The sequence below is a fragment of the Pan troglodytes genome, chromosome 14 (assembly GCF_028858775.2).
Source record: "Pan troglodytes isolate AG18354 chromosome 14, NHGRI_mPanTro3-v2.0_pri, whole genome shotgun sequence".
In the NCBI taxonomy this organism is placed as follows: Eukaryota; Metazoa; Chordata; class Mammalia; order Primates; family Hominidae; genus Pan; species Pan troglodytes.
The window spans coordinates 3,152,208-3,163,141 of record NC_072412.2 but is presented as its reverse complement, the minus strand read 5'-3'; the positions used below and the strand labels follow the sequence as shown (position 1 = coordinate 3,163,141).

Genomic DNA, 10,934 nt, shown 5'->3' with positions numbered 1-10,934 from the left:
TGCTGGGAGGTGGCTGGTCCATGGGAGCAGTTTCCAGTGGTTCCAAGTGTTGGAGACGGGGCCTGCTGGAAGGTGGCTGGTCCACAGGAGCAGCCTCCAGTGGTTCCCACTGTCGGAGATGGGGCCTGCTGCGAGGTGGCTGGTCCATGGGAGCAGTTTCTAATGGTTAAGCATAATCCCCCTAGCGCTGCTCTTGTGATAGAGTTCTCATGAGATCTTGTTGTTTAAAGTGTGTAGGACCTTCCCCCTCTCTCTCTTCCTCCTGCTCCTGCTTTCCCTTCCACCATGATTGTTAAGTGTCCTGAGGCCTCCCCAGAAGCTGAGCAGATGTCAGCATCATGCTTGCTGTACAGGCTGTGGAACTGTGAGCCAATTTTCAGTACTCTTGTTTTCTTTTTATTTTTAAAAATTTTAAGTTCCAGGATAAATGTGCAGGACATGCAGGTTTGTTACGTAGGTAAACGTGCACTGTGATGATTTGCTGTACCTATCAACCCACAGCCTAGGTGCCTAGGTATTAAGCCCCACATGCGTTAGCTCTTCCTGATGCTCTTCCTCCCCGTCCCCAATGACAGGCCCCAGTGTGTGTTGTTCCCCTCCCTGTGTCCAGGTGTTCTCATTATTCAGCTCCCACTTATGAGTGAGAACATGTGGTGTTTGGTCTTCTGTTCCTGTATTAGTTTGCTGAAGATGATGGTTTCCAGATTCATTCATGTCCCTGCAAAAGACATGATCTCATTCCTTTTTATGGCTGCATAGTACTCCATGGCGTGTATGTACCACATTTTCTTTATCCAGTCTATCACTGATGGGCATTGGGATTGATTCCATGTTTTTGCTAATGGGAATAGTGCTGCTATAAACATACGCTTGCATGCATCTTTATACTAGAATGATTTATAGTCCTTTGGATATATACCCAGTAATGGGATTTCTGGGTCAAATGGGATTTCTGGTTCTAGATCCTTGCAGAATTGCCAAACTGTCTTCCACAATGATTGAACTAATTAACATTCCTACCAACAGTGTAAAAGTGTTTATTTCTCCACAGCCTTTCCAGCATCTGTTGTTTCTTTTTCTTTTTCTTTTTTTTTTTATTATACTTTAAGGTTTAGGGTACATGTGCACAATGTGCAGGTTAGTTACATATGTATACATGTGCCATGCTGGTGTCCTGCACCCATTAACTCGTCATCTAGCATTAGGTTTATATCGCCTAATGCAATCCCTCCCCACTCCCCCCACCCTAAAACAGTCCCCAGTGTGTGATGTTCCCCTTCCTGTGTCCATGTGTTCTCATTGTTCAATTCCCACCTATGAGTGAGAACATGTGGTGTTTGGTTTTTTGTCCTTGCGATAGTTTGCTGAGAATGATGCTTTCCAGTTTCATCCATGTCCCTACAAAGGACATGAACTCTTCATTTTTTTCTCCTGCATAGAATTCCATGGTGCATATGTGCCACATTTTCTTAATCCAGTCTATCATTGTTGGACATTTGGGTTGGTTCCAAGTCTTTGCTATTGTGAATAGTGCCGCAATAAACATACGTGTGCGTGTGTCTTTATAGCAGCATGATTTATAGTCCTTTGGGTATATACCCAGTAATGGGATGGCTGGGTCAAATGGTATTTCTAGCTCTAAATCCCTGACGAATTGCCACACTGACTTCCACAATGGTTGAACACGTTTACAGTCCCACCAACAGTGTAAAAGTTTTCCTATTTCTCCACATCCTCTCCAGCACCTGTTGTTTCCTGACTTTTTAATGATCGCCATTTTAACCCGTGTGAGACGATATCTCATTGTGGTTTTGATTTGCATTTCTCTGATGGCCAGTGATGATGAGCATTTTTTCATGTGTTTTTTGGCTGCATAAATGTCTTCTTTTGAGAAGTGTCTGTTCATATCCTTTGCCCACCTTTTGATGGGGTTGTCTGTTTTTTTCTTGTAAATTTATTTGAGTTCATTGTAGATTCTGGATATTAGCCCTTTGTCAGATGAGTAGGTTGTGAAAATTTTCTCCCATTCTGCAGGTTGCCTGTTCACTCTGATGGTAGTTTCTTTTGCTGTGCAGAAGCCCTTTAGTTTAATTAGATCCCATTTGTCAATTTTGGCTTTTGTTGCCATTGCTTTTGGTGTTTTAGACATGAAGTCCTTGCCCATGCCTATGTCCTGAATGGTATTGCCTAGGTTTTCTTCTAGGGTTTTTATGGTTTTAGGTCTAACATGTAAGTCTTTAATCCATCTTGAATTAATTTTTGTATAAGGTGTAAGGAAGGGATCCAGTTTCAGCTTTCTACATATGGCTAGCCAGTTTTCCTAGCACCATTTATTAAATAGGGAATCCTTTCCCCATTTCTTGTTTTTGTCAGGTTTGTCAAAGACCAGATGGTTGTAGATATGTAGCATTTTTTCTGAGGGCTCTGTTCTGTTCCATTAATCTATATCTCTGTTTGGGTACCAGTACCATGCTGCTTCGGTTACTGTAGCCTTGTAGTATAGTTTGAAGTCAGGTAGCATGATGCCTCCTGCTTTGTTCTTTGGGCTTAGGATTGACTCGGCAATGCGGCCCCTTTTTTGGTTCCATATGAACTTTAAAGTAGTTTTTTCCATTTCTGTGAAGAAAGTCATTGGTATCTTGATGGGGATGGCATTGAATCTATAAATTACCTTGGGCAGTATGGCCATTTTCACGATATTGATTCTGCCTACCCATGAACATGGAATGTTCTTCCGTTTGTTTGTATCCTCTTTTATTTCATTGAGCAATGGTTTGTAGTTCTCCTTGAAGAGGTCCTTCGCATCCCTTGTAAGTTGGATTCCTAGGTTTTTTATTCTTTGAAGCAATTTTGAATGGGAGTTCACTCATGATTTGGCTGTCTGTTTGTCTGTTATTGGTGTATAAGAATGCTTGTGATTTTTGTACATTGATTTTGTATCCTGAGACTTTGCTGAAGTTGCTCATCAGCTTAAGGAGATTTTAGGCTGAGACAATGTGGTTTTCTAGATATACAATCATGTCGTCTGCAAACAGGGACAATTTGACTTCCTCTTTTCCTAATTGAATATCATTTATTTCCTTCTCCTGACTGATTGCCCTGGCCAGGACTTCCAACACTATGTTGAATAGGAGTTGTGAGAGAGGGCATCCCAGTCTTGTGTCAGTTTTCAAAGGGAATGCTTCCAGTTTTTGTCCATTCAGTATGATATTGGCTGTGGGTTTGTCATAGATAGCTCTTATTATTATGAGATATGTTTCATCAATACCTAATTTATTGAGAGTTTTTAGCATGAAGTTTTGTTGAATTTTGCCAAAGGCCTTTTCTGCATCTATTGAGATAATCATGTGGTTTTTGTCTTTGGCTCTGTTTATATGCTGGATTACATTTATTGATTTGCATATGTTGAACCAGCCTTGCATCTCAGGGATGAAGCCCACTTGATCATGGTGGATAAGCTTTTTGATGTGCTGCTGGATTTGGTTTGCCAGTATTTTATTGAGGATTTTTGCGTCAATGTTCATCAAGGATATTGGTCTAAAATTCTCTGTTTTGGTTGTATCTCTGCCAGGCTTTGGTATCAAGATGATGCTGGCCTCATAAAATGAGTTAGGGAGGATTCCCTCTTTTTCTATTGATTGGAATAGTTTCAGAAGGAATGGTACCATTTCCTCCTTGTACCTCTGGTAGAATTCAGCTGTGAATCTATCTGGTCCTGGACTTTTTTTGGATGGTAAGCTATTGATTATTGCCACAATTTCAGAGCCTGTTATTTGTCTGTTCAGAGATTCAACTTCTTTCTGGTTTAGTCTTGGGAAGATGTATGCATCAAGGAATTTATCAATTTCTTCTAGATTTTCCAGTTTATTTGTGTAGAGGTATTTTTAGTATTCTCGGACGGTAGTTTGTATTTCTGTGGGATCGGTGATGATATCCCCTTTATCATTTTTTATTGCACCTATTTGATTCTTCTCTCTTTTCTTCTTTATTAGTCTTGCTAGTGATCTATCGATTTTGTTGATCTTTTCAAAAAACCAGCTCCTGGATTACTTAATTTTTTGAAGGGTTTTTTATGTCTCTATTTCCTTCAGTTCTTCCCTGATTTTAGTTATTTCTTGCCTTCTGCTAGCTTTTGAATGTGTTTGCTCTTGCTTTTCTAGTTCTTTTAATTGTGATGTTAAGGTGTCAGTTTTGGATCTTTCTTGCTTTCTCTTGTGGGCATTCAGTGCTATAAATTTCCCTCTACACACTGCTTTGAATGTGTCCCAGTGATTCTGTTATGTTGTGTATTTATTTGTTTAAGGCAGAGTCTTGCTCTGTCGCCCAGGCTGGAGTACAGTGGCTCAATCTCAGTTCACTGTAACCTCCACCTCCCAGGTTCAAGCGATTCTCTTGCCTCAGCCTCCTGATTGGCTGGGATTACAGGTGCCTGCCACCACACCCAGCTAATTTTTGTATTTTTAGTAGAGATGAGGTTTCACCATGTTGGCCAGGCTTGTCTCAAACTCCTGGCCTCAAGTGATCCACCCGCTTCAGCCTCCCAAATTGCTGGGATTACAGGTGTGAGCCACCGTGCCTGGCCTGTTTCTTGTATTTGATGATGAATATCTGTTATTGACAGTCACCCTGCCTGTTTCTTGTATTTTATGAGGAAAATCTGTTATTTACAGTAAGAGCATGGGGGCTTAGATTAACAACAGGGTGTGAGAAAAGCAGCAGTGAAATTTTGGTTCTCAAAACAATTGATGTCTTATTCCTTTTTTTGAACATGGGTATTGCTAAAAAAGGCCAGCCATTTTGAAACTTGATTTTATTGTCATGTTCTCATTTTGAAATTCATCTTATTGTTTGTCCGAATTGGCAGCCGTATGTGGGAAATTTCAGTTTTGCATATTTTCAGATTATTTTCATTTTTACATCAGAGATTTTGAACAGATGCTATACAAAATTATTCATTTATTTATTCAACAAAATTTAGTGCTGGTTATGTTGCAAGCACTTAGTGAACTTCATGCTGTACACGCCTCAGATACTTTTGTGAATGTAATGGCAACATCAAAAACTTTGCCCTTATGCACCTTATAAACCTTTAATTTCAAGGCATGTTGATAAGTGAGCCTCTGCTATAACATTCTTTCATTGTCATTTAATTAACCATTATTTGGGTATACCTTATATTAAAACTGATTATTAAAAACTGGAAAATATTTAACACATCTTTATCTTGCCTTTTTCCTTAACATATGTAGATCAAGGGAGTCACAGAGAATCAATTTTAGGGATAGTTATAAAAATCTTAACTTTGCAACTATAACTTTGTCCTCAATGTAATAACTGGAAAAAATAATTTACGTTTCAAAGGCTTTAATCTTTGTATTTTTTTGAAAAGGAGCCTTTACCGAGATTCTTTAAAAATTCTTGCTCTGTCCTACAGTAGAGACTGATGGACTCATGGATATGGTCCTCTAATGGATCTGTACCACCTCAGTTCTCTGATTGTCGCCCTCCTGTGGTGAAAATTAAAGCTTATTTTCATTTCATGTCTAGGATGTAGTATGTTCTTGTTGGGAAAAAATGATGTTTCTTGAGAAGTAAGTGCCTTCAGTATCACTGTGTGTCAGTTAATAAATATGACTAATATCTACTTTTACCAATGGCTGCAATTTGATCCTTAAACAGCCATCTTTAAATTATACTTTTTCTTTGGTTAAAGAAAAGTAATTATAATAGACATTAATTATTTTTACATAATTTTCTTATGTGGACACCCATTCTTAGAACTAAAACTTTCAGATGTTTATATTACAAGTACAATTATTATTTATTATTATTAATGTCAGTAGCCAAATGTAATCAACTCTCTTCCTTTTACTTCCTTTTTTGAATCAAAATGTTACACTTACACAAGCAAGAGCAACAGCTCTATATCTGGATCACTGCAGTGCCTAGAAGATACAACAGCACAATTTAGAAATCCAAATTTCCAGGAAGTCTCTGCACATACCTCTAGTACAAAAGATGCTTCAGAGACTAGAGGGTCAGAGGGCAAAGAGAGGAAATATTCAACTCCCCGTTCAGGTAAAAAGGGAAGAAAGCCTGGTGTTGAAAGAAATCCAAGAATGACTGTGTCTGCAACTCGCTCCTTTCTGTAAAGTATTCATGGTGTTTTACTTAAAATATTTGCTCTTATGATGGTCAATAATATTAATAGTTATGCTTTGTAAAAGAATTTATTCTTTACTTATAATTAATGGATCATTCTAAGTTATTATATGTTTAGTTGATATAGTAAGATGATGTGAAAGATTTGTTGCCTGTTAAATGTTTCTGGGATCTTTGCTTTATTTTTATATTATGATCTGTGCTTCCAAAGTTGAGCTGTAATTTTATTGTTTATACAAATGTAGAATAAACCTTAAGTTTGGGGAGAAAAATGAAAGCTAGAGTTTTCCTTTCAGCTATAGAACAGTCATTTATTTCTATAAATGTTCTTTATGTAGCTTTCCTAGTTCCACATTTAAAAAGATAAATACGGGGATCTACACAGTTTTCAGTAAATAATAGTTTTGATTAATAATGCATTATTATAAATCTTGAAGTTTAAAGTAGAATTTTGCTCAGCTCATATCTTTTATGGTCAGGCTGCTATAATTATGTAATACCCAGTTAAATTTCAATTTCAGATAAACAAGGAATAATATTTTAGTATACACATGTCCCAAATACTGCATGGGATATACTTACACTGAAAAAAGTATTTGTTTATCTGAAATTTCAAATTAACTGGGCATGCTATATTTTCTGTGGCAACCTGCTTTATAGTGAACAGAGTAAGTCAGCTGAATTTTAGAATACTTAACCCTAACCTGGTGTTCTAGGTCTTTCCTTTTTGTAATTATTATTATTATTTGGAGTCAGGGTCATGCTCCATCACTCAGGCTGGAGTGCAGTGGCACAATCACAGTGCCCTGCAGCCTTGAGCTTCTGGGCTCAAGTGATTCTGGCACCTCTGCCTTTGCCTCCCAAGTTGCTAGTACCACAGGTACATGGGCCCAGCTATTTATTTATTTATTTATTTTTCTCATAGAGACAGGTTCTCAGGCTGGTCTGGAACTCCTGGGCTCCAGCAATCCTCCCACCTCTGCCTTCACTTCCCAAATAGCTGAGACCACAGGCACACGCCACCACCATACCCAGCTTATTTTTTTATCAGGTTGGTGCAAGAGTAATTGCGGGTTTTGCCATTGAAAGTAATGGCAAAACCCGCAATTACTTTTTGCACCATCCTAATAATTTTTTGTGGAGACAGGGTCTTGTCCTGTTGTCTAGGCTGGTTTCCAACTCCTGGGCTCGAGTGACCCTCCTGCCTTGGCCTCTAAAAGTTCTGGGATTACAGATGGGAGCCACTGCACCAAGTTACTTTGTATAATTTTTAACATAAACATAAATATTTTGAGAAATAGAAATGTTAAAACCATTGGAAGAAAATATATTGTAAAGTATACAATAGAAAGAAACAATCAAGCAAAATACAACAAATACAACATAAAATTATTAAAATTTTCAGAGGAACAAAACAGAATCTAGTTTTACAATATTCAGAATTCAATCCCATTATATCAAACATATAAAGAAACATATTCAAAGAAAAAGGCAATCAATAGAGACTGACCTCGAGATGACCCAGATGTTGGAATTAGTGTGGATTTTTAAAGTAGTTATTGTAATTCTTACTAAAATCAAAACCCTAAAAACCCATAAAATAAATGGATAGGAAATCACAGCAGAGAAGAAGAAACTACAATAATAACAAAGGCTCAAGTGGAAATTCTAGAAGTGAGAAAGTTTTCAAAATTAAAAAATAACAATCAGTTGTGTTCAGGAGCAGCTTGGAGGTGGTAAAGAGTCAATGAACCTTAAAATACAATTGAAATGATTCAATCTGAAAAATGTGAGCAGTCATAGGTTGGGGTGAGGGAGCTTTCCTTTGGTTAGTGCTTTTAGGTAGTCTTGGTTTTGATATGATTACTAGACTGATCCGTCAGGGGCATGCTAAGCCAGAGTTTATCTTGGTTTCAGTAGTGCTTTAACCAAAACTCATGATATTCTTGTGTACAAGATGGAAGAAGAGTGGACCAGATGACAATATTTAGATGCAGTCATTCTTAACCTCCGTTGCTCTCCCAGTGGTCTAGCTAGGGTTTGTATAAAGTGGAATGGGAGGAATAGGGAAGGAGCCCCCACCTACCCTCTCCCCTTGTCCACTTGTCCTCCTCCACTAGTGGATAAAGTCCACGGGAACAGGCAAGTTATTTTAAATCTGTATCTTCTGTTGTCAAGATCTGTAATCAGTTCTGCTCGCTGGACTGGGGAGAGGAACCAAGGGAACATGAGGGTGAACGGGTTGACATGGAGTCCAGGAACACACTGTGCCTACATGCAGAATGTTTGTGCCAGGAAAGCCAGTCAGCAGGCAGATGGTCTCAGATACCAAGCTAGGGTTGGGAAGCAGGATTCAGTCTCCTGAAGGCGTGTTCCTCATTCTGTGGTTTGTATCACTTGAACCAACCTCAGTCCTGAGGCAGAATTTCCCGTGGCATCTGATACACAGCCTGGATTTGGAGCACTCACTGGGATTAGATGCCACGGGAATATTGTGTTTAGGAACTCTGAAAGAGACAGGCTTCAACAAAGCAGACCTAAGCAACACGTAGCGTCTGAACTTCTTTATCAGCTTCCATTCCAGCCCAAGAGGACAAAAGCATCACATACATATCCACTGTGGCAAACCTTTCCTCAGTAGGGAGTTTTCCCAGTACTACTCTCCCCTCTGTTCTGAGACTACTTGCTCCTTTGTAATGTTTCTACTTTCTGTCCCACTCCCTAATAGATGATTTGTCCTTTCTGCCCGGTCCCCTAGTTCTGATATTTGGATTGTCTGTGATCTGGATACTACTTAGGAGGTAGAATCAAAGCCTTGTTGATTGGATTGGGAGTTTCTAACTTCCTTTTAAAGGCACTGATTAAGCATCTATTGTATAAAGTAAGTAAGATTATGATCCAGTAAGAAAGATTCCACAAGTAGCGCAGGAAGAATTGGTTTCTACTACACTTCATGCTTCAGGACAGGAAATCCAGAAAAAAATTATGTGGTATGTTAAGTGTGTACTGTAAGTTTCATTTCCATGTGAAAAACTGTAGTTAGCTAAAAAGTACATCCATGAAGAATCCTGATTAAACTTGTTTAATCCTGGTTAAACTAGGTACTAGCTAAATAATAATTTCACAACAACTCAAGAACTCTGTAAAAGCATTTCCTCTGAATATTTTATTCAGAAAAAAATACAAAAAGATAAGGCAGAAACAAAAATCCCAGTCATTTGCAGTATCTGTCGGCTTTCAATTTGGTTATCTTTTTTAAACAAAGAAAAATAGTAAAATTAATCTATGTAAAACATGCCACATATATTCAACTGCTACTAAATATAAAAAGCTTTAAAACTGTGTGTTCAATTTTGGTTACTGTATTACCACAACACTTATATTAAAATATGTATACTTTCAAATTTGGTTTCTATAAAAAATGGATTCTAATCTTATAAAAGTTATTTCCTAATATTCAATAAATGTCACCTAAGGGCTTTTTCAATCCAAATAACAATTTTAATTATTCTAGAATTTAAAGATGCTTTAAATTTCCATTTAATAGGGTGAGAATGCTGTATTATTACGAGTGATAAAAGTTACAGGACATAGAGGTTATTCCGTTTTAGAGTCCACATCCTGATTATATTTTATATCCTCTTCTTGATTTCTAACAACTAGATACATACTCATTTGCTCAGCTGGAAAAAACTCTTAACATTATTTACTGACTTTAGGTATGAACTCTACCAGCTAGTTAATAGAAAATATGTAATTAAACATTGCCTTTATCAAGTAATGTAAAAAAAATGTAAGAGTAACTTTGCAACATAGGACTTGAATGAGCGGCTGGTGATTATCAAAATCTGGCACTTAATTGATTTATACTTGTACACTCACAGCTAAATGTCTCTACCTGTTTTTCTATGTTGTAAATCTAGGACACTACTTATCTACATAGGAAGAGTAATAAATATTAATAATGTGCTATGATAAACATCCTGCACTCTTCCAAATCTTACAATAAAACTGCTTCAATTTCACTTGTTCAGCTTTTATACTTAGTTTTTTAGTTGATCTATGCTTATTTTAAGGAACCTGAACTACTCTAACAGAATCCACATAATTTTTATATTAGTCAAACTGCTTCTTTCTAACTCTGGTTCTAATAGTTATAAAAAGATGATGATAAATTTATGAAGTAGATACAGTCAAACTTGAATTTCTTAAAATATATACTTAGAATCGGTTATAATTTTTAGATATTCTTTCTTGACAGTCTTTTCCCAAACTCATGATGTCCTCTCTAGGTAATATTGCCACACTCATAAATTAGAAATAAAGACAAAAATGTGAAAACTACAGTAATTTAAGAGAATATAGGTTTTCTACATGCCATTTCTATGGGCTACTGAAAATAGTGAAAATAAGTAAATAAATAGCTACCTGTCCAGAAGCGTCTCATGAAAAATCCATCTTTCTGAGCCTTTTTAAAGAATTTTACTCTCTTCTTTACTTATTTTAAGTTTGTGGTCTTGGAAGCTCTGAAATTTCTTTCTGCAAAGAAAATGTCTTCATTGAAAAATACCTCAAACTGATTATACATATTTACTATTAAATTTGTAAATACTGTTAATTTCTTTTTCACTTATTAAAAAGATCTAATTGTAGGCCAGGCACAGTGGCTCATGCCAGCAATCCCAGCACTTTGGGAGGCCAAGGCAGGCGGATCACTCGAGGTCAGGAGTTCAAGAACAGCCTGGCCAACATGGTGGAACCCCATCTCTACT

General features: G+C 37.3%; 1 protein-coding gene and 1 long non-coding RNA gene across 22 annotated transcripts in view; one reads left to right on the top strand and one right to left on the bottom strand.

Annotated features, from left to right (window-relative positions):
- LOC134807015 (uncharacterized) overlaps window positions 1-6,898 on the top strand; it is a 160,817-nt gene extending 153,919 nt beyond the window's left edge. Inside the window, exon 6 of the long non-coding RNA XR_010150333.1 lies at window positions 5,909-6,898. This is a non-coding gene — a long non-coding RNA (uncharacterized LOC134807015). The remainder of the gene's footprint in view (window positions 1-5,908) is intronic.
- LOC129136793 (protein FRG1B-like) overlaps window positions 1-10,934 on the bottom strand; it is a 57,444-nt gene that overhangs the window by 24,012 nt on the left and 22,498 nt on the right. For 19 of the 21 annotated variants that reach the window (XR_010150320.1, XR_010150317.1, XR_010150322.1 and 16 more), the window contains one exon: window positions 10,591-10,701. Coding sequence is in view for 6 of the 21 variants with exons in the window: in XM_063791898.1 (XP_063647968.1) it covers window positions 10,635-10,701 (67 nt within the window). In the remaining 15 variants the exon portion in view is untranslated. Of the gene's footprint in view, window positions 1-7,471; window positions 8,631-9,301; window positions 9,413-10,590; window positions 10,702-10,934 lie in introns of those variants that run through there. The other 2 variants (XM_063791899.1, XM_063791896.1) reach the window with 2 other exon arrangements.